General features: G+C 53.6%; 9 protein-coding genes across 9 annotated transcripts; 3 read left to right on the top strand and 6 right to left on the bottom strand.

Moving 5' to 3' along the window:
• The first annotated feature begins 211 nt into the window (after positions 1-211).
• On the top strand, positions 212-1,090 carry RPP2B (ribosomal protein P2). Its single transcript, XM_018856095.1, has one exon. The coding sequence runs from the start codon at positions 419-421 to the stop codon at positions 749-751; it is 333 nt and encodes a 110-aa protein (XP_018711145.1). The 5' UTR covers positions 212-418; the 3' UTR covers positions 752-1,090.
• Positions 1,091-3,515: 2,425 nt separating this feature from the next.
• Positions 3,516-4,722, bottom strand: METBIDRAFT_12594 (uncharacterized protein; the record flags this gene model as incomplete). The annotated part of the gene is made up of 2 exons (XM_018854238.1): positions 3,516-4,418; positions 4,717-4,722. 2 exons carry the CDS (start codon positions 4,720-4,722, stop codon positions 3,516-3,518), a joined length of 909 nt encoding a protein of 302 aa, XP_018711144.1.
• A 562-nt stretch (positions 4,723-5,284) lies between these two features.
• Positions 5,285-6,048, bottom strand: METBIDRAFT_32594 (uncharacterized protein). Its single transcript, XM_018856094.1, has one exon. The coding sequence runs from the start codon at positions 5,977-5,979 to the stop codon at positions 5,689-5,691; it is 291 nt and encodes a 96-aa protein (XP_018711143.1). The 5' UTR covers positions 5,980-6,048; the 3' UTR covers positions 5,285-5,688.
• Positions 6,049-6,640: 592 nt separating this feature from the next.
• METBIDRAFT_230239 (uncharacterized protein) lies at positions 6,641-9,706 on the top strand (the record flags this gene model as incomplete). Its single annotated transcript, XM_018855244.1, has 2 exons — positions 6,641-7,584; positions 7,815-9,706. The coding sequence occupies 2 exons, from the start codon at positions 6,641-6,643 to the stop codon at positions 9,490-9,492; spliced, it is 2,622 nt and encodes an 873-aa protein (XP_018711142.1). The 3' UTR covers positions 9,493-9,706.
• On the bottom strand, positions 9,489-10,370 carry ARV1 (sterol homeostasis protein; the record flags this gene model as incomplete). The annotated part of the gene is made up of 1 exon (XM_018857771.1): positions 9,489-10,370. The coding sequence occupies one exon, from the start codon at positions 10,368-10,370 to the stop codon at positions 9,489-9,491; it is 882 nt and encodes a 293-aa protein (XP_018711141.1).
• A 649-nt stretch (positions 10,371-11,019) lies between these two features.
• On the bottom strand, positions 11,020-12,794 carry METBIDRAFT_201616 (FG-nucleoporin). Its single transcript, XM_018854939.1, has one exon. The coding sequence runs from the start codon at positions 12,710-12,712 to the stop codon at positions 11,264-11,266; it is 1,449 nt and encodes a 482-aa protein (XP_018711140.1). The 5' UTR covers positions 12,713-12,794; the 3' UTR covers positions 11,020-11,263.
• Positions 12,795-12,877: 83 nt separating this feature from the next.
• METBIDRAFT_43242 (DNA topoisomerase 3) lies at positions 12,878-14,752 on the bottom strand (the record flags this gene model as incomplete). Its single annotated transcript, XM_018857630.1, has 1 exon — positions 12,878-14,752. The coding sequence occupies one exon, from the start codon at positions 14,750-14,752 to the stop codon at positions 12,878-12,880; it is 1,875 nt and encodes a 624-aa protein (XP_018711139.1).
• Positions 14,753-18,021: 3,269 nt separating this feature from the next.
• Positions 18,022-19,329, top strand: METBIDRAFT_43305 (protein-lysine N-methyltransferase; the record flags this gene model as incomplete). The annotated part of the gene is made up of 1 exon (XM_018857642.1): positions 18,022-19,329. The coding sequence occupies one exon, from the start codon at positions 18,022-18,024 to the stop codon at positions 19,327-19,329; it is 1,308 nt and encodes a 435-aa protein (XP_018711138.1).
• Positions 19,330-19,331: 2 nt separating this feature from the next.
• Positions 19,332-20,402, bottom strand: METBIDRAFT_43763 (2-dehydropantoate 2-reductase; the record flags this gene model as incomplete). The annotated part of the gene is made up of 1 exon (XM_018857696.1): positions 19,332-20,402. One exon carries the CDS (start codon positions 20,400-20,402, stop codon positions 19,332-19,334), a length of 1,071 nt encoding a protein of 356 aa, XP_018711137.1.
• Between the last annotated feature and the right edge of the window lie 112 nt (positions 20,403-20,514).

The following is a 20,514-nucleotide window of genomic DNA, read 5'->3' as shown; positions in this document are numbered from 1 at the left end:
AGCAGCAAATTCCATTCATTCTTCTTTCATATGCCTGCCCCTTCATTTGCCTGGCCTCCCATCGACTGGCTTTATTAAGCCGCGCAGGGCCGCCGCACTAGGGCACCAGACATGGCACGTGACGCGGCACGTGACCCTTCTTTTTCCGGCGGCCCCCAGCTGCCCGCCACATGCCGCCGTAGCACGCCCTCGCGTGTTCAAGCACAGCCCGCGCACCGGCACCTGCCCGAAAAGCGGTCTTTTTCAAGCCTGTTTGGGTCTCCTGCCGGCGGAGAACCAGGGCCAGCCGCACACCCGTACACCCATCGGCTGCGAGGCCCGCGGCACCAAAGCCCATAAAAATTTTTCGGGTCTACCCTTCTTCTTCCCACCCAAAGGATAGTCCGCACTCTCCGCTTAAACTGATTATTCTAGAAAAATGAAGTACTTGGCTGCTTACTTGTTGTTGGTTCAAGGTGGCAACACCGCCCCTTCCGCCGCTGACATCTCTTCTTTGTTGAGCTCTGTTGGTGTCGAGTCCGAGGAGTCCAGAATCTCCTCTCTTTTGTCTGAGTTGGAGGGCAAGTCCATCGAGGAGTTGGTTGCTGAGGGTAACACCAAGTTGGCCTCCGTGCCTTCCGGTGGTGCTGCTGCTTCTTCCGGTTCCGCTGCCGCTGCTGGTGGTGCTGCTGCCGGTGAGGCTGTTGAGGAGAAGGCCGAGGAGGCCAAGGAGGAGTCCGACGACGACATGGGCTTCGGCTTGTTCGACTAAGCGTCTTGCCTGTATCATATAGGTCTAATACACTCGGATTTCTGAAGCTGGTGTAGTTTTGTGCGTGTGCAGTAGGAAGCTGGTGTAGGTCAATGCGTGTGCAGTAGAGTAGAAGTGGCGAAGCTATTTTTGTAGCGGTCAGTCGCTTGGGGTGATTTTCTGGGTTGGCGCCGGCTGGGTGTTTGCATGGGACAGGGGTCTGTTGGTTATTAAAGTGTTGTCTGATGTGGTGTTCGCCTTTTGATTGAAGTGTCTGTATTTTTATTGGTTGGTTGTGTGTAATTTTTTGAAATGTTGTCTGTTTTATAAAAGGGCTGCTGTTATTGACTGTTTTTTATTGAGGTGGTGTCTGAAAATTTGCCTGTCTTTATTAAAAGGCTGTCTGTTGTGAATTAAAAAAAAATTGTGTTGTTTATTGGAATGTTTTCTGGTTTCATTGAAATGTTGCCCGTTGTTTATTGAAGTGTTATCTGTTGCTTATCGAAGTGTTGTCTGCTGTTATTGAAATATTGTCTGGTTGATTTTTATTTGGAAGATTGGCTGGTCGCTGTCCATTGAAATGATGCCTCTTTTATCTTGGAAATATTTCCTGTTCCTCATTGAATGGTTGCCTGGTGGTCTATAAACATCCTTGATGGAGATTTCTCTTATGATCTTCCTAGTCGGGCATTCTCATAAATAGGTCCCCTAGACTAGGCCTTCTCTATTAAAACAGTCCATTTGTCAAAGCTGTCTGTCGCCCCAGAACGATGTTCTAGAGCAAGATAAGTCTTCAGAATGAGACATTCCTTATAAAAGGGTGCCTAGTGGGGTTTTTTAAATAATAAATGTTCCAAACTGGGTTCTCAGTTAGAATTCTCTTCAAAGCTAAGGAATATCCACTAGAAAAGCTTCTTGTTAACGCATTTGAAATCAGTCTTCCCACCAGTCCATTCTCTTTGCTTTACTAATATGATCTTTCCAAATTGAGCAGCCTGTTTTGCTGGTTGGCTTCCGGCTAGGCAAAAACTGCCTCAAACCGACAGAACATACCGATCCTCGAACCGTAAAAATGCATCGCCTGTTTTCATGTATACCAATATCTTCATAATTAGTTGAGTCATTATTAAATATATACTATACTAATAAATACTAATCTTAAATGTTGTATGCTAAAATTTGTACATTACTATTATCTGGTAAAGATATTAGATATATTTTTATTACTCGTTTTATCAATTTCTGAGACCATTCGGAATAAGTCCTAAAGATAAAAGAGTACAAGCAGACTTGGCCTCTAAAGTGGAAGCTATTTAAGAGCCTATGTTCTCATTACCGGAGCTCTTTGCGCTCGTGAATATTTTCAATGATCTGCCGGCTGGTCCCTCAAGATTAGGTTGATCGCTCTGGCCCCTTGAGTCTTATGCAGCTACTTGCCACTTACGTGTATATGCTAATATATTGCCAACCTAGGACGTAAACCCCATCTTCAGCCCCATATTCCAAAAAAAGCTCAGTTTGTTTTAACTAAAATATCGATCTCAGCTGTTTTGGCTTCATCTCTCCCATCAGTACAAGCCTTAATGCCCCAGCATGTAATCAGCCTCCGTTCGCCTTTGCAAGCTAGACTGGCACATCAAAGAGCCAGATCCATACCCAAAGCAGGCATATCAGAGAATATTGTCTGAGGCTCTGTCTGCAAGATGAAAAAAAAGCTGTTGCAACAGTGAGATTGAGCCTTCTCCTTTGAAGGCCCTATTCAGGTTCGTGTTAAGAAAACTAATCCTAGCTATATCTGCCTCGTTTGGCCAAATCTCTGCCACTTATCACTAGCCGTAGGCCGTACGCAGCGTGAACGCAAATGGGAGATTCCGAAACTTTTGATTTACGTTCACAGAACTAGAGACTTTTGGAAAGAGTTCACAGGGAAGAGCTCTGGTCATTCTTGTGACCACATCCAGATATTATGTAAGCCTTCAACTGACACAGACTCTTTCCTGGAGTTCAATCCAAACCAAAAGATTCATTAGAACACGCTTGTCTTTTCCCAAGCAGAAGGATTAGAACTCAGCGCTGCCCAGTGCAAGAAAAAAACTAGTCTGAATTGGCATATCCAGGTTGATTATTCCCACGCTCTCGCGTGTCCGATCTTCCTTTTATTCGGCTGAATCAACGCCTTTTCCCCAAAGATTTCTTATCGAGATTCAAAAGAGAAATCATGACCAAGACGAGGCTCTTTTACCAGTAACAACCACCAGGAGCCTGATCGATATGGACTATGGCCTTTCAAACGCGATATACGTTATTGGGCCATGTCTCAAAAGTCCAAAACTTTTCAGTTCCCTAAACACCCTCAGGCTCCGTTGCAATAGTGAGAATAACTTTGCCAGCATACTATGATACATTCTCCCTTGATTCTTTCCTGATGCAAGGGTCCACTCTTTCACTTCAGGCTCCAGATATATCAACTAGGGTGGCATCAGTGACCCTGTGGACTGTAGAAAGGTCCATCACGCAATTACTTTTTAGCACTTTCCACCATCGAATTGACCTATAGGAGGATCCAAGGAAGCATGGCCCCGCCACTCACGAAAGAACAAGCCCGGCGCTCATCGTAGACTTTTTTTCCCATTACGTTGTATGTTCAAAGTGGCCCAGGAATCGTACTGATCATTCAGGTCTTTCCTCGAGCCTCAAAAAACGCCTTTGATTTTCTTTCATAGCAGTGCCCTTCAGGATGGAATTCGTGCTTCACGCATCATTCTCTTTCAGGTCCCCAGCCGCATTACCCAGGCCTGAGGGCAAATTCGAGTTTCTCCACAAGAACACTGAAACGAGTCATCTGTGGCCCTAAGCCTTCGTCTTCTGAGTTTTCAACTACGGCCTCTTCCTCGTCGTCCCCATCGCTATCACAAGAGTCTACACATTTTTCGTCAGGTCGAGCTCCCAAAAAATCCATCTTCAGGTTTAAGCTTCGGAGGTACGCCAATTTCTCCATCTTGTACACAATGTCTTCGTTGAGATGCGCTAATTGCATCCGTAGATCATCGTATTGCTGGCGGAGCTTGTCCCTCTTTTCATTGTAAGCCCCGATTTGCTGATCCAATTCGTGTTTTGTGGCTTTCAAATATTGATTTTGCATTTCGAGTTCGCTGGGGGATTGCACTAATTCCTCGTCATCGCGCACAAGGGGATTTGGATCCTCGCTTCCAGGCGCTTGTGTCTCGGCGTCATCGGGTGGCTGACTTTCGGATTCATTATCTCCATGGACGGCAAAGAGGTACCTGCCCTCTGGAAGAATATCTGCGAGATTGCTCAACAATCTGAGGCGATCTTCTAACCGGCCACTACTGGCAAATTGATCCGTCATGATAGGCTGAGCGAGCCTGGAGATCTTACTTAAGGCTTTGTTCACTTGCATCAAGTTTTCCTGCTCCGCCTTGGCCACTTGTTGTACAATTTGATGCACCACCTGTTTATTGAACTTCGTCCGGTTGTGTCTTTTCATGAGAAGATTGCACTTGAAAAGAATGCTTTGCGCCTGGCCTTCGGAAATACCTTCCTGATGTAGAAGCCTTTTGATGTCGTCGTTGAGAATCAAAGGCGTGTTGAGGGCTTTGATTTGCTCATCGACGAATCTTTTGATCTGTAGATAGCTCATCTGAACAAGCACAGGGGAGGACACCAGCTGCTAGTTTTCAGTATAAGTGGCTCGAGTGACTCGAGTGACTCGAGTGACAGGAACTAAGGCAGGTTTTCAGCAATTGCGTATGTGCACAGAGGACAATGGTGAAGTTTACATTCATTCTCTTCTGACTTTTCCTGTACATCCACCAGGCAGGAATAATGAACGAGATGTAAGCACGCAAAAGGTGTTTGTGTAATTTATAAAGAGCTCTCTTAGCCGAGACCCTAAGGTCAAATCAAATCTTTCGGGCCCCGGGGCTAATAATTGTTTGCCCAATTTCTGGCTACTTTCTACTTACAGACATTGTGAAATATCTATGGCCGGGCTCTACGCGGTGCGAACGCGTATCCACGCGAATGGGTGCAAATAGTCATCACCGGCAAAGAGCCCAGGTCACGTGCGCAAGTCTTCACTTGCTTCCTTTGTCTGGCCCAATTGAGTTGGAGGGTTTGCATCCTTTTGGGGCTTGTTGGGCCAATTCCTCGAAGCGGGTGGTATGTCAAACAAAGGTAATGGGAGTTTTAGGGTGAATGCTTCACTGGGCTATTTTGCGGATAGACAGCGAGGGACCACGGAGGTAGTTACATTTTTCATTTTCTCGATGTGCCGTTTCATCTTCTTTTGTGCCATCTAGAGGTCTCAGGACTGCAGTTCCGGGAAATATAGTACCCGCTTCAATTATACGGCACAGAACGGTTTACTGTCGAATTTGGCGCCTTTATTCTGTTGAACTTGGCGATTTTCTCTGTTGAATTTGGCGTTCTTTCTGTCGAATTTGGCGTTTTTTAGGTTTCAAGTCTGACGCCACGGGCTAACAAAAATTACAGGGCCTAGGTGTCTGTGAGGGTCTGTACTCTTTGGATAAGCGCAGATATATACAGCCGTGTGGAACACGAAAGGTAGAAGCATGGTGTCCAAAACAGGCCCTGTGATGTAATTGGCCAGTCAGAATGTATAAACTATTCCTTGTTATATCTTTTGCAAGCGCCCCTTTATTGCCGATAAACGAATGATGCGTCTTCTCACATACAAACAGCATTATAGCATTCAAGCTTTGACAAGAGCTGAAGAAGCGAGATTGACGAGAATGGAAGCAAAGCGTTTCTGCCGTGCTGGGTATGTGAGAAGGGTGGCTGATCTGTGTAGTCTCTGCCTTTTTGGTTGTTTGTTTGACTGATTCGACGACCAGCAAGTCTCGCCGGCACTTGATTGATTCGACAATCAGCAAATCTCTATAGCTGCATTCCAAAACGCTGGGTGCACAGGCTGTTTAGAAATCGGCTGGAATTTCTGGTGGGCCAGCAAACACCTTGGACATATGCGGCAGTTCTTGTCGACCCGTGAGGCGTGACTTGGAAACCTGCTTGATAGCTCGGTCCTGCAAGCAAAGACGGTGCATGGCAAGACGGCCCCGCCAAATCTCCTGAGATGTTTGAATTTTGGCAAGCTGCCGTCTGTTGTGGTCGGTTTGGCCAACCAGGGTTCGTGGCCGGGACTTAAGAAATAAGGCGGCGTTGAGAAAAGCCCATATAGATGCGACTGGGCGAACCGATTTTGGCATCACCAGCAAAACACGCGCGCAGATGTCCTAAAACAAGCCCCCCTTTCTAGCTGGATAGTAGAGAATGGACAGGTAATCCTGGATGAGAGACGAGTTCAACAGTGGCCCTGGAGACCGGGGTTCCAAGCACGCCCGCCAGTCCATGGCGCATGCACCCGGTCGTATTCCGCAGCCGTCTCTCTGCACGAGCACGTGCCGCATCGCACGTGCCATCCCAAACGAGCCCCCATCCCAAACGAGCTCCCGTTCCAAACGAGCGCGGCCACTCTGATCCAGCCGCAGCTACTGCATCATTGCTTACCCGCAGTTTCTGAAAGGTTCCGATGCGGGGCCAGCCCGGAGAACGGCCCGCGTATCTGGGCGGCGGCATGCGGGCGCGCTCTGTGCAGGCCCGGCGCACGTCCGTGCACGCCCGCCGGCGCCTGCCTGCAGCGCGCGCTGCGCGATAAAGAAGACGGCTCAGCGAACCACCAGTAACTCCTCCAGCACCATTTTGTACCACTGGCGGCACGGTTTTCTACAGCCCCTTTGCGCCGTTTGCCCCCCGGATTTTGCTCTGCTGTGCTGCGCCAACCCCCAGCGCCTGCACACACCGCCGCGTCCCGCCGTCTCGCCGCTCTCTGCTCTTCCCTGGCCCATGGACCGCGGCTTTCTAGGCCCCATGTTCAATGGATCCAGCCCGATTTACGACCCCATAGCCGGGCCCGGCGGCTACCGCACGGGCGCCCGCATAGCCCGGGTGCAAGTGGCCATCGCCACGTTTCTTGGCGCCAGCGCCTTTGCGCTTTTCTGCGTGCTCCGCAAACGGTACCCGCGGATCTACGTGGCCAACTTCCAGCAGCGCAACTACGCGCACAGCTTCTCGCGGCAGAACTTGCCGCGGCTCCCCCGCTCGCTCCTCGGCTGGGTGCCGGTGGTGTTCCGCGTGTCCGAGGCGCAGGTGTTGCAGCATGCGGGCTTGGACGCGGTGGTTTTCCTCGGCTTCTTCCAGATGTGCATCCGCGCGTTGGCCGTGCTCGTGTTGTTTGCCGTGGCGGTGATCTCGCCCGTGCGCTACTCGTTCACGGGCCGCGTGGACTTTCCCGATGGGGACGGCGCCGGCGGCGTGCCGGCTGCCCTTGGCTCGGGCCGCGCCGGCCTGTTCCGCAAGAACCCGCCCGCGGAGTACCAGCCGTTTCTCTGGATGTACCTGGTGTTCACGTACGTGTTCACGTTTGTGCTCGTGTTTTTCCTCCGGCGGCAGACGGCCAAGATCATCCGCGTGCGCCAGCGGTATTTGGGCCGCCAGTGCTCGGTCACGGACCGCACCATCCGGCTCCTGGGCATTCCGCCGGTGCTCCGCGACGAGGCCGCGCTCCGCCGCCACATCTCGGCGCTCGGCGTGGGCGCCGTGGACGCCGTGTGCATCGTGAAGGAGTGGAGCCTGCTCAGTGCGCTTTTCGCCACCCGGGCCGCGGTCTTAAAACGGCTCGAGACCTGCTGGGTGCGCTATTTCCACGCCAACCACGTCCGCACGCTTTCGGACTTGGCGGGCTCGCGCGTGCGGCCGCGCAGGGGCGACTGGCTAGGCATGCGGAGGGCGCCTGGCCCGGCAGAGCCGGCGCTGTCTGGAAAAAGCTCCGGGGGTCCTGGAAATGGCTCCGGGGTCCTGGAAATGGCTCCGGGGGTCCTGGAAATGGCTCCGGGAATTCTGGAAATGGAGGATGTGGTTCCGGGGATCCTGGGCATGGACAGCCCGTTTCTGTGGGGCCCGTGCCTGGTGCTTCTGGGTGGGGCGCGTCCTCCCGGCCCTCCCTCATTGACCGCGTGTCTGTGCACTTGAAAACCCAGGCCAGCCCGGACGCCAGCGGCCGCTCTCAGAACGGCGCTTTTGATTCCAGCTCAGGAAACAGCTCAGGAAACAGTCCCGGAATCAGCCCCGGAAACAGCCCCGGAAACAGCCCCGGAAACAGCCCCGGAAACAGCCCCGGAAACAGCCCCGTGGGCTCTAGCCCCGACGAAATCAGCCCCGCCGGCAGCCAGGGCAGCTCGCTTGTCCTAAGCGACCCCGGCACCAGCCGCCCCAAAATCCGCACCGGGCTTTTCGGCTGGTTCGGCCCGCAGGTCGACGCCATCAGCCACTACAGCGACCAGTTGCAGGTCGTCGACGCGGAAATCACCCGCTACCGGCGCCGCGAGTTTGCCCCCAGCTCGACCGCGTTCGTCACCATGAACTCCGTGGCCCAGGCGCAGATGCTTGCGCAGGCCGTGTTGGACCCGCAGATCAACCACCTCATCACCAGCTTGGCGCCGGCGCCGCATGACATCCTCTGGGAAAACCTCTGCTTGACGCGGCGCGAACGCAACGCCAGGGTCGTGGCCGTGATGCTTTTCATCGGCGTGATCTCCGTGTTGTTGGTGTTGCCCGTGCGCTTCTTGTCCAACTTCCTCAACATCGAGTCCATCTCCAAAGTGGCGCCGCAACTCGCGGCGTTTCTCAAGGCCCACGCCTGGGCCCAGTACGTGATCACGGGCATCCTCCCGCCCTACGTGTTCACCATCTTCAACATCATCATGCCGTACGTCTACAACTGGATCACCCGGCGCCAGGGCCACACGTCACGTGCTGACGAGGAGCTCTCCTCCGTGTCCAAGAACTTCTTCTACATCTTCGTCAACTTGTTCTTGGTGTTCACGCTCTTCAGCACGGCCATTCTCACCAACACCGCGCAGGTGGCCTACCAGTTGGCGGACTCCCTCCAGAGGTTGAGTTTGTTCTACGTGGACTTGATCATTCTCCAGGGAATCGGCATTTTCCCGTACAAACTCTTGCTCTTGGGGCACCTCTTGCAGTACCCCATCAAGAACCTTTTTTGGAGCAAGACCCCGCGCAACTACCTCGGCTTGTACAAGCCCCCGGTGTTCAATTTCGGACTCCAGCTCCCGCAGCCGATTCTCATTCTCATCATCACCGTGACCTACTCTGTGATATCCACCAAGATCTTGACTGCGGGGCTCATATACTTCATCATTGGCTACTTCGTGTTCAAGTACCAGCTCTTGTACGCGTGCATCCACCCGCCGCACAACACAGGGAAAGTCTGGCCCTTGGTGGTGAGGAGAGTCATGATGGGGCTTCTCATTTTCCATACCATGATGTTCGGTACCCTTGCCTCGGAGAAGGCCGTTGCCTGTGCCACGGTCATCATCCCGTTGCCCATCCTCACGATGTTCCTCTGGTGGCACTTTGAAAAAAGCTACATTCCGCTCTCCAACTTTATTGCCTTGAGGTCCATTGAAAACAACGAGCTTCCGTTTCACGACGACGAGGAAGAGTCGCTCGGGCGCACAAACGGCATGCTGCCGCCCCAGGACCAGACGTTGGACGAGCGGAGAGAATCGAACCAAGTGTACGAGTACCCCAACTTGGTGTGTGATTTAGACGGCCCGCTCATTGCTGTTGACCGCGGCGAGGCACTCTACATGGAAGCCGATGGAACAACGGTCAGAAAACAAATCCCTATATTTCACTAAAAAGTCCCCCACGCCACAGGAGAGAAGGCCGCAGCCATCGCGCAAACCTCCTTTTGAAAGGACAGACACTCATGCTTGAAGAGCTGAAGCCAGGTGTAGTCCGGCGACAAGAACGCCACGAAGTGGCTGGTCGCTAGCTGCTTGGCGACCATCAGGACAAGCATAGAAACGGCAATGATACAGATGGTTGTTGCGTACGAGCAGCGCGTATTTATATGTAGGGCTTCGATAGTGTTGAAGACACTCAACACATCCACTGCCATTGACGCGACGGTTGCGTTGTCGTAGGGCCATATGAGCATGAGTATGGGTAAACACTTGACCGCCAACGACATGAGAAGGGTCAGGATCAAAACACACAGGTAGTACGCGCGGCGGAACGGGGGTTGGAGGTTGGAGTTGACCACCTCCGCCGAACCCGAGGCCCACATGAAGAGAACCAAGACAAGCGAGAAAAAGACGGTTTTTTCCGCCATCTGCTGGCAGACGAAAAACGAGTACTGCCACACTGGCAGCCACGCAAGGACCCGTGCCTTGAGGAGCGTGTGCGGCGTGCTCTTTTCCTCGTACGCCCACTTCAAGTATACTTCGAACAAGACCGAAAGCAAGAAGAACCGGGCTAGCTTGCGGTATCTGCGGAAAACGCCGGGGGGCTGCGCACCAGCAAAGAGCGTTTGCTCCACGACATTGAAAGCCACGTGACGGTAGGCTTGCGGCCGCAAAAGCACGAGGTCGAGAAAGAGAATCACATTGTCGAACTCAATGTACCGGTCGGCAAAGTTGCCGCACCTGGGGCACACGGTCAACTGGACGTACTTACTCTTGTACTCGGAGTGGAGACACGTGATCTCCGGGTTGGTGCACTCCACGCAGATCATCCATGCATCAGTGGGGCCCAGATAGGTACTTGCGGGTGGAGTATGGAGAAGCTGGCGGAGGGCCGAGCAGTGTTCTGGGGCAGGTGCGCGGTGTCTGCAGTACGCGCGGCGGCCGGCGGGCCCTCTTAATTCAGGCGAGCCGATAAGGCCCATGCATCATGTTTCAGGCGAACCGACAAGGTCCATGCTGGGAGGGGGGTTTTGTTTGTGGCATGAATCAAACGATACGGTTGTTTGGGGGCAGATGGCGGGGATGGGGTATGAGCAGGTTTCGGCGGGGCCGGTGAGGCCTTTGAGAAAGCCTTGGGTACAGGCCCAAGTTCAGCTTTGGTGTAGTCTTGAAACACCCTTGAGCCTTGTGAACAAGCTTGTATACAGCTTTGGGAGAACCTTGAAACAGCCTTGAGCCTTGTGCACAAGCTTAAGTTCAGCGTTGGAAGAACCTAGGGTATAGCCTTGAGCCTTGTGAACAAGCTTGAATACAGCTTTGGTATAACCTTGATAACACCCTTGAGCCCTGTGAACAGGCTTAAACACAGCTTTGGTACAACCCTGGGTGATGGCACCAGGTCGTGCAGCCTTGGGTACAGGCTCAAGTGCAGCTTTTCTCTGACCTTGGTACAGCCTTGAATCCAGCTTGGATAAACCTTGGGCACAGCATTGGGCACAGCCTTTGGACGAAGCGCCGAAAATACCCTCGAGACTCCACGCGCACCCGTCTGGAGCCCTCGAGTTCCTCCCAAGACAGGTCGTCATCTCGACTCGCTGAGCCTTCATGAGTCTTCATCCAAGAAGCTGGCGCTGGAAACTGTGGGCCGCAGGCGAATCCTGCCGGGCGGCCCCTTCGACTAGCGTAAACGCGCACCTTGCCTACAGCGCCAAGTCGTCAGCCTTTAGCAGACTTCCGGTGGCGGCGCCATGTCAGGGATTTTCCCGAGCTCGAAAGAAGAGGCCATGAACGCCTCGCGGACCATGGGATCGACGTTGTCCAAGCGTGCGCCTCCGGGCTGCAGGCCCGCAGCATGATGTGGGGCGGCACCAAAGCCGGGCGCAGGCTGGCCGAATCCCAGGGGAGCCATGTTCTGGCTAAAGGCCGCGGAAGGGGCCGGGGCGGCGCCGAAAGCTGAGTTCGGGCTGGCGCCAAAGGCGTTGTTACTGGCGCCAAAGGCGTTGTTACTGGCGCCAAATGCCTTCTGACTGGCGCCAAAAGCGTTGTTGCTGGCACCGGAAGATGAGGGCTGACTGGCACCAAAGGATGAGGGCTGACTGGCCCCAAAAGATGAGGGCTGACTGGCACCAAAGGCGTTCTGGCTGGCACCAAACGAGCCGCCCGCCGGCGCAGCAGCACCGAACGGAGAAGCGGGCGTGCCGGCAGAGGCGCTGGGCGCACCAAACGCCAGCGTGCTCGCCTGGCCAAACGGAGCGGCAGGCGCAGCACTGCTGCCGGAGCCAGCAGACCCGGAGCCAGCAGACCCGAACCCGGCGCTGCCAAAGCCGGCAGATCCAAACCCGGAGCTGCCGAAGCCGGAGCTGCCGAAGCCGGCAGACGCCCCGCCCGAGCCGAAGCCGGCAGAGCCAAAGGCACCCGCGCCCAGCGCTCCCCCAAAGCCGGCGCTGCCGAAGCCAGAGCCTGCGGCCGGCTGGGCCGGGGCCGCGGCGCCCGCGCCAAAAGACGCGCTGCCAAAAGCCCCGAGGCCGCTTTTCGGCGCCGGCTGAGCCGTGCCGCCAAACGCGCCGGGATTGCTGGGCCCGCCAAAACCGCTGGACCCGCCAAAACCGCTGGACCCGCCGAACCCGGCCAGGCCAAACCCGGCCAGGCCAAACGCGCCGCTGCCCCCCGCGGCCTGCAAGTCGCGCATGCTCTCGGCTAGCGATTTCTTGATAAACGGCCGCACCGGCCCGGAGTTGGACACGCCCATCTGCTGGTACCGCGCGGCGAGCGTGGCGTTGCGCGTGAGCTCGGCGACACAGAAGTCCATGTCGCGGCGGCGCAAGTCGAGGTCGCGGCAGTACAGGTCCACGGAGTTGGCGGCCTGGGCGGCCATGTACTGGAGCCGGAGCTCCTCGGGCGACACGTCGCGGCCGTCGATGAGGTTGGTGGCCGCGTGGGGCCCGAGCCCGTAGGCCGTCAACGCGGGGCTGGCCTGGATGCGGCGGAGCCCGGCAAGGTCCTTTTTGATGGAGTTGCCCAAGGCGTCGGGCGTCTTGCGGAGGAAGTCGGCCACGGAGCCGTGCTGGAGGGCGTCGCACGCGTCACCGCCGGCGTCCGCGTGCAGGAACTTGCACAGGCTGCCGAAGCGGCAGGCGCCTTTCTGGAAGAATTTGCAGGGCTGTCGTTGCATGGGCCAGGGAGAGGGACCGGGAAAGCACCGGGAGGGCGAAGGCACTTGACTGACGGTGAGCAGCGCGGGTGCACGGGTGCGGTGCACGGGTGTGCGGCGCGGCGCATACGCGCTGCGCAGAAGCGAGCCGCGCCACGCATTGGCGCCGCGCCGCACCGCGCCCCGCTACTGCGCGCCGATGCGGCTGTTGGTGTCCACCAACGTCTGCGTAATCACCAGGCTCTTCTGGTTGCTCTCCAAAAACGCCTCCTTATAGAGCGGGAGGAGCTGCTGCACCACGTGCGGCTTGCTGAGCTCGCCGCGCGAGATGCGCACGAGGAAGCCCTCCAACGCGCGCCGCAAGTACGGCTTGGCCAACGAGATGCGGTCCGCGAGAATGGCGTCGAACGCCTGGATGAGGCTGATGCCCAAGGACGTGGGCACAAAGATCTCCGTCTTGCCGGCCTTGCGCCGCGTCACGTAGTTGCGCGCGACGATCTTGTCGATGTGGTCCGCGATGGTGGCGTCCGTGCCGATGCCGTTGGCGTCCATGAGCGCAATGAGCTCGGGCTCCGTCATGTGGGTGGGCGGCGTGGTCAGCCCGTCCTTGAGCCGCGCGCTGTGCACGCGCACGGCCTGCCCCGCCGTGAACGCGGGCACCGTGGCCGACGACTTCCAGTCCACGTACGGGTACACGTCCAAGAAGTTGCGGTGCGTGACCTGGAGCCCCGCCGCAGAAAAGTGCTCGTCGCGCCACTGCATGGCCACGGTGGTCTGCAGCCCGCGCGCATCGTCCGAGCAGCAGGCCAAGAAGCGCCGCACCACGAACTCGTACACCTTGCGGGCGTCGCCCTTGAGCGCGCTGGCCGCCGCGTACTTGACCGGGTAGATGGGCGGATGCGCCCTGTCGTCGTGGCGGCCCGCCCGCGGCGCCCGGAACGCGTCCGCGAGGAGCCGCTGTGCATGCGGCCCCCAGGCCGCGTCCTGCGTCTGCTTGGCCACGTACGCCCGGAGGTCCATGTTGTCCGGGAACCGGTCCGTCTCCGTGCGCGGGTACAGGATGAAGCCCGCCGTGTAGAGCGACTCGGCCGCGTCCAACGCCTGCTTGGCCGACATGCGGAAGAAGCGCGAGCAGCACTTCTGCATGTCCACCGTGGTCAACGGGAACGGCTTGAAGTGGCTGGTGGGCCGCGTGCCCACGTGCGTGACGGTGGCCGCGTCCGGCGCCCGGAGGAGCCGCGAGTACACCGCGGCCACGAACGCCCGGTCGAACATGTGGCCGCGGGCCCAAGCGAACGGCACCTTGTGCGTGTCCTGCGCCACCACCACGTCGAGCGTCCAGAACGGCTCGCGCGTGAAGCTGCGCACGCGCATGTACCGGTCCACCACGAAGCTTAACGTGGGGAACTGGCACGTGCCGTAGGACACCACGTCCTGGTCGCCCACGAGCTTGCGGCTGCGGTACAACGTGGTCAAGAAGCGCGTGAACGACGTGCCCACGCGGAGATCGAACTCCATGCGCGTCTCCACGGCCTCCACGAGCCGCATGTCGAGCCGCTTGGGGCTGGCCAACGCGGCCCGGATATGCGCGGGCTCGAGGTGCGAGAACTGCGCCCGCCAGGTGTTGGCGGCGCTCAAGCGCGGGTTGCGGGCCGCCGCGATGTGCAAGACCTCCCACCCGATGTACTCGCCCTCGCGGTCACAGTCGGTCCAGATCATGAGGCGGTCCGCGGCCCGCGCCTCCTGGACGATGTTGTCGTGGATGCGCTGGCTGCGCTTGTCCTTGTCGGCGGTGACTTTGGTCACGATGGGCGCGTCGAAGAGCCGGCCGGGCGGGCACTTGCCCCACGCGTGCTCGGGCCCGAAGTCCGAGCCCAAGATGTGGCCGGACACCGCGGTCATGGTGACGTCGCAGAGCCCCATGCCGGGCACGCTGCAGCTGAAGTCGTAGTTTTTCACGTACTTCCACGTGGAGTTGCGCGTGCGCGCGCTGCCGCCCGAGAGGATGTGCGCCACCTCCTTGGCGATGGAGTTTTTCTCGGCCACGCAGAGCAACCTCATGGGGGAGAGACGGAGGGCTGGTGGCGATGTGCGGGTGCTACTCAGAGGGCCTGCGGCGTCTTGAGACGAGTATACGCGTTTGCACATGTGCATGCGCGGGCGCGCGTCTGGGGCCGGGCCATGGTGGGGGCCGGCAGCGGGCTCCTTTTTTGGTTCCTTGGTTTCTTCTTCCTTGGTTCCTTGGTTCTTTCTTCCTTGGTTCCTTTTTGGTTTCTGGTTGGTTCCTTGTTGGTTCCTTTTTAATTCCCTCTTGGTTATTTTTCTGTTCCTTGGTTCCTTGGTTCCTTCTTCCTTGGTTCCTTGTTGGTTCCTTTTTAATTCCCTTTTGGTTCCTTTTTGGTCTTGGTTCGTTCCTTGGTTCCTTGGCTCCTTCTTGGTTTCTGGTAGGTTCCTTGTTGGTTCTTTTTTGTTCCCTCTTGGTTATTTTTCTGTTCCTTGGTTCCTTGGTTCATTCTTCCTTGGTTCCTTGTTGGTTCCTTTTTAATACCCTCTTGGTTCCTTGGTTCCTTGGTTCCTTGGTTCCTTGGTTCCTTGGTTTCTTGGTCCCCTGGCTCCTTCTTGGCTTCTTCCTAAGTCCTGATAACTGCCCCCCGGCATCCTGTCTTGCTTCTCCGCCTATTGGTCTCTTACCCTCGCTATTCCTTGACCCCTGGATACTGTGTGGACTGGCGGGGCTCGATAGCCCTCATTCTAGTCAGCTCCACCCACGAAACTCATAATAATTGCACCGCTCATAAAAGAAGTAAGTGCACCACCCGCGAAACTTATAAATGACTTCGATTTACTCTAAACACTCTGCAAGAAGCGGTTCTTTCCCTATCCCGGGCTCCCGTGATTCCAGACCGCTTGGCCCCCACCCAAAGTACTTTAATTCTCTACTTCCGCTCTGCCCCAACCTCATTTGTACTTAAGAGCCTTCGAAGCCTAAACACACAGGCCATCAAGCTGGGTACAAACTCCGTGTATGGCACCCAACACGAGGCTACTTCAAAAGCAGTCTGGGAGTTTTCTTTTGTGCTTGTCTGGACCTCAGTCTGTCATTACCATGTCAACAATGTGTGTCAATATCAAGGGGGAGCCCAATGCCATCGTTAGAAGCTCGAGCACCAAAAGCACAAGCAAGGCTGCAAACAGAACAAGGTTTCTCACCCAGTCTATCAATGTGGCAATAGTGGGTATCATTAGTACAGGACTAGTTTATTGAGGTTTTGTGGGATAGAAGTGTGGTGGAATTGGGGATAAAGACGACAGATACGGGTGGTCGTTTTGTACTCCGTGTGCGGCAACGCAAGACCCGTAGTTGTTCTTTTCAACACATGCACCAATTTTGGGCTCGCCAAAAGATAACAATAGCAGCACGTCCGTCATTCGTCTTTTCTAATTCCTGCGGAACTGTAGGCAGCAGACCTCCCATCTTCCAATCTGGTTTCCAAATACCCGCTTTCTATCAGTCCAAGAAAGATCAGTGACTTTCTCGAAGAATGATGTACAAAATGGAGCCTCCTTTGATCTGATCCATTGACTGTCTAATGCTTGTCTCAAGCGTAAAAATTGAAACCAGCCTATATATCATGGAGAATGAACGTGGCCAGCCTGGTTGTCGAGTGCGATTTCAGACCGTTTTCACAAAAAGCGAAATTCGGCTTTGGTTAAAGGGGGAAGGTCTTTAAAATTGAAGCATTGCTATTGGCAGAGTATGGCTTTGTTTTCAACGAAAGGCGCCATATGCTTATGGCCTATCTGCATGGTGAAACCAGACACAGGCTTTGAACCCGATGATGAGCGGAAATGTTTCCTGAAATCACGGTGGATTTACCGGGTGTCCCGAAATGTTAGCCCATTGTTTCATGTATTTTGAATTTGGCCTTGACAATAACTCTTATCTGAGTATGACGTTCAACATGCGCAACTTCAGGATCCCTTCTCAGAGACACTCCGCCGAAAATATTGATGAAGCCGCAATCTGACCGGATCGGGTAGTTACAACTCATCTGATACACTTCTTTGCAGTAAATCCATTTAAAGCTTGTTTCAGCTGCATGCTTTTTTCAAAAAGAAAAGGCGGGTGTCCCCAGGAAAGCATTGTCGTGGTCCAAATAGGCAAAAGCATCTCACGCTCTGCGCATTGAGAAGATATAACCCGATTGGTCATCAGACGTACACTGGTCTTGACAAATGGAGTATATAAAGTGGTCATTTCTTCTCCTTGATATACATTTTTATCATCATCATCTCAAAAACAACTTCACTTTCGAAAATGGCCGCTCCTCAACCTTCTAACAAGACTACCTCTGCCCCAAACAAGGACAACTGGTTGACTGCTACCACCCCAACTGGCTGGTACTCTTCCTGTGTGATCGCCTAAGAAATTAAGGCAAGGATTTTCGATAAGCCTGCAATTTCGAATGTGAAATGCGTCTAGGGCTTATGTCTTTATATTTCAATATATTATCCTTTCTATCACTGAATACTTGTAGATATCATGAAAGCGCGGCTGCAAATGACACCATTGCATATCTTGAAAACGCTTGCAGAGTGTTCATCAGACAGTCAGTTCTCTTGCCTTAATCCGTTTTGAGTTTGTATAATTGTGCCTGTCTTGCTCTATTATTGATGTGGTCTTACAGTCTATTAGGCTTTTCCGTGGCTCTTGTTTTTTTCCAGTACCTTTGGGGCTATTGAACAATTGCAAACACAAACCGTTTATCCAATCATTTTCTACCTTGATAAACACTGATTATCTACAAAAGTATCTAAAAAGCCCTTTTTTACTTTGAGTCCGATGGGGAGCTTCGGATACGGTGATGCTTGTCTGTGCATTCAAAGTATGTTTATGATCTCACGAAAATATCATTAATCGGGTTTCTAATGTCAATAGATTAATTTTTTTTTTTAATTTTCTTTAGATTCAGTATGTAGATCGGTGATAATTTGCCTTGACCCCACATTGCAACTCCAGATTCGGGCAACATGCAGTTTACATCCCATGTACAGACCGGGCCATCGGCCATCGCAATCAGACCTAACGTATGATTCGTGAAGCATCGTGAATTGTTGATTGCATAAAGAATAAGAAGTCTCACGAGGTTCTTTGTTACCGTTTTATTCTCACATTATAGATACATATACATACAGTCTTGTACCTCGAAATCTTGGCTCACCCTGTTCAATTGAGGACGCTCAAAAACAAGTCCCAGTCGCCTGTTAAAAAAGCCAAAGATTGAAAGTCATCCGGCCACCCGTATTCTTCCGTTCCACGTCCTTTCGCAATGAAGAATATCGATGAAAAAATCGACGCCCTCCTTTCTTGGATGGGCAGCGATGGAACAGATTCATTGAAGTCAAACTCGCATGTTTCGGCCAAACTCGAGGTCAAAGACGTTCCCGGTTCGGGGCGTGGTCTTTACGCCAAAGCCCCAATTTCACGTAACGAAAGACTCATCCGAATTCTGCCTTCATATCTTTTGAATTTCTCAACCGTATTGGCCCACATTCTCAAGCACAATCCGAACGAACAAATCCCTGCATCTGTGCCCCAGAACTTACACGTGCCTGTGGGGAAGAAAGATGCCGTGGGCGATATTTACGCTGGTCTCTCCCTCGAAACTTTGCTGGCTTTGTCTTCATTCCAAATCATATCCCTCTTTCTAGTACTAGAGAAATCCCGGGGCTCCGACTCCTTCTGGAAACCATTCATCGATATGCTTCCTCCAATCGAGGAATTGAATTTGTGCCCATTGGTATGGAAGATTTTGGATCTTCCTCATGCAGACAGGTTGTGGGCGATGCTTCCTCGATCTGCACGCAAACATTCGGACTCGGTTCTAGCCCGGTTCGAAAAGGATCTTCTAGTGGTGCAGTCTCTTCTCCAAGAAACAGCGCTATTCTCCATACAAACGTTTCTTTGGGCCTGGATGTGTATCAATTCTCGTTGCCTTTACATGGAGATTCCTCAAGCAAAAGACTCCGCAGACAACCTTACCATGGCGCCGTACGTTGATTTCCTCAATCACCTGAGTGAGGATCAATGCGGTATCAAAATCGATACTCTCGGCTTTCAGGTATTCACCTCTACAGGTTACCAGTCGGGAGAAGAATTGTATTTCAGCTATGGCGCACATTCGAACGAGTTTTTGATGTGTGAGTACGGCTTCACGCTTGGTCAAAACAAGTGGAATTACGTCGACATTACCCATTTCATCAGTCTTTTATTCAACCCAAAACAGGCGCAGTTTTTGAAGGCGAAAGGATACCATGGTGACTACACTTTGAACATCGATGGCATGTCCTTCCGATGTGAAGTTGCTTTGGCGACTCTCCAAGAACAAGATCCCGAAACGTCTCGAAGATTAAACTCGTTTGTTGAGGGCACGACAGATGGCTCGTACTACGAGCGGCAGTCGAACAAGTTGCTCAATCGCATATTGGCCAAGTTGATCGCTGATTGCAATGCCAGATTAAACGCGGACCACGCCCTCGACCATGCAGCGCAACCCCAAATAGAGAAAATCCGTTCCTTGTACCAGGACATGAAGCAGATTTGTGAGTCTGCTCAGGCCAATCACCCAGCTGTGTGATATCACATCCTGAACGAGCGGTGTAAAGCTTGGTTTTCCTTTGCTTTCTCGATCGCCACTTTATTTCTCACCAAGTCGAGAAGCATTCGGTTTGCAGGCGTGGCAACCTTCCTCTTGATGCCCAAACTAACAATATACCCATTGATAGCGTCAATCTCGGTGTATTTGAGCCGGCGAACATCCTCTCTCATCGAAGAGCTATTCATTGCAGTAGATTTGCAGATAGACAAAACAGAGGACAAGAGCCGGTCCCGGGAAAGAATGACGCCCGCCTCAGAATCCATGGAGATTATGTCATATTCCTTCTTGAAACATTCAATGCATTCCCCGATGATCTTGTTCAACGTGTAGGTGAGGTTCTTTGCGAAAAGTAAATCCCCATTGAGACAATCTAGTGTGGTCGTGAGCGGGTTGATGCAAGCATTGACCACCAATTTCTCCATTTGTTTGAGGATGAATTGCGCATACGGCACATACAGCGTCTCAAGATGAGAGCTCTCGGTGAGACCCTGGACTATCTCGGGTATGTCCAGTGGTATATAAGAAGGAAACTTGTTATTTTGGTCTCCCAACGGAAGCTGGGATATAAGAAGGTTCCCAAGCCCCACATGATGCACGACGTTGGGTGACGTTTTGAAGGCCCCATGCGTGCTTATCGCATGGTAGAGTTTTGGCACTTCCCACGAGTTGGGCCAGAAGCTCTCCTTCAACCGAGGCACGACGCCCATTCCGTTTTGTAAAAACAATATGTTCGTGTCTTGAGAGATATAAGGTAGATAGCTCTGGATGGCGTCTGCAGTGCTGTAAGTTTTCGTGGCAATGATCAAGTTTTTAATGCTTTCTTCTCCTGAAAGTTTGCTTCCGAGGCCATGTATTGCCTCTACGGGCACTGTGCTTGCTATTGAATCTGCCCGCAGAGGCCTCATCACTGTGATCGAGCCACCATTGTTCGAATAAACATCGAGCGATTTCCTCGACTTCATGAGAAGCGTGGGCACATGCCTCTGGCCAAGTGCAAGCTCATGGGCCACAAGTGAGCCCATGGCGCCCTGTCCAACAATGAAGGTGGACATAACCAAGAACGTGCAATTATTTTTTGCTGAATGTGAAACGATCTCAACGCATCAACGCACTGACATTCGGAGCAAAGGTGTTGGTTTATGTGCAGATCTGCTGGCCCCTCTC

Source organism: Metschnikowia bicuspidata (assembly GCF_001664035.1).
Source record: "Metschnikowia bicuspidata var. bicuspidata NRRL YB-4993 chromosome Unknown METBIscaffold_4, whole genome shotgun sequence".
Taxonomy (NCBI): domain Eukaryota; kingdom Fungi; phylum Ascomycota; class Pichiomycetes; order Serinales; family Metschnikowiaceae; genus Metschnikowia; species Metschnikowia bicuspidata.
Note: the sequence above shows the minus strand (reverse complement) of the source record. Positions and strands in the feature narration are given on the sequence as shown.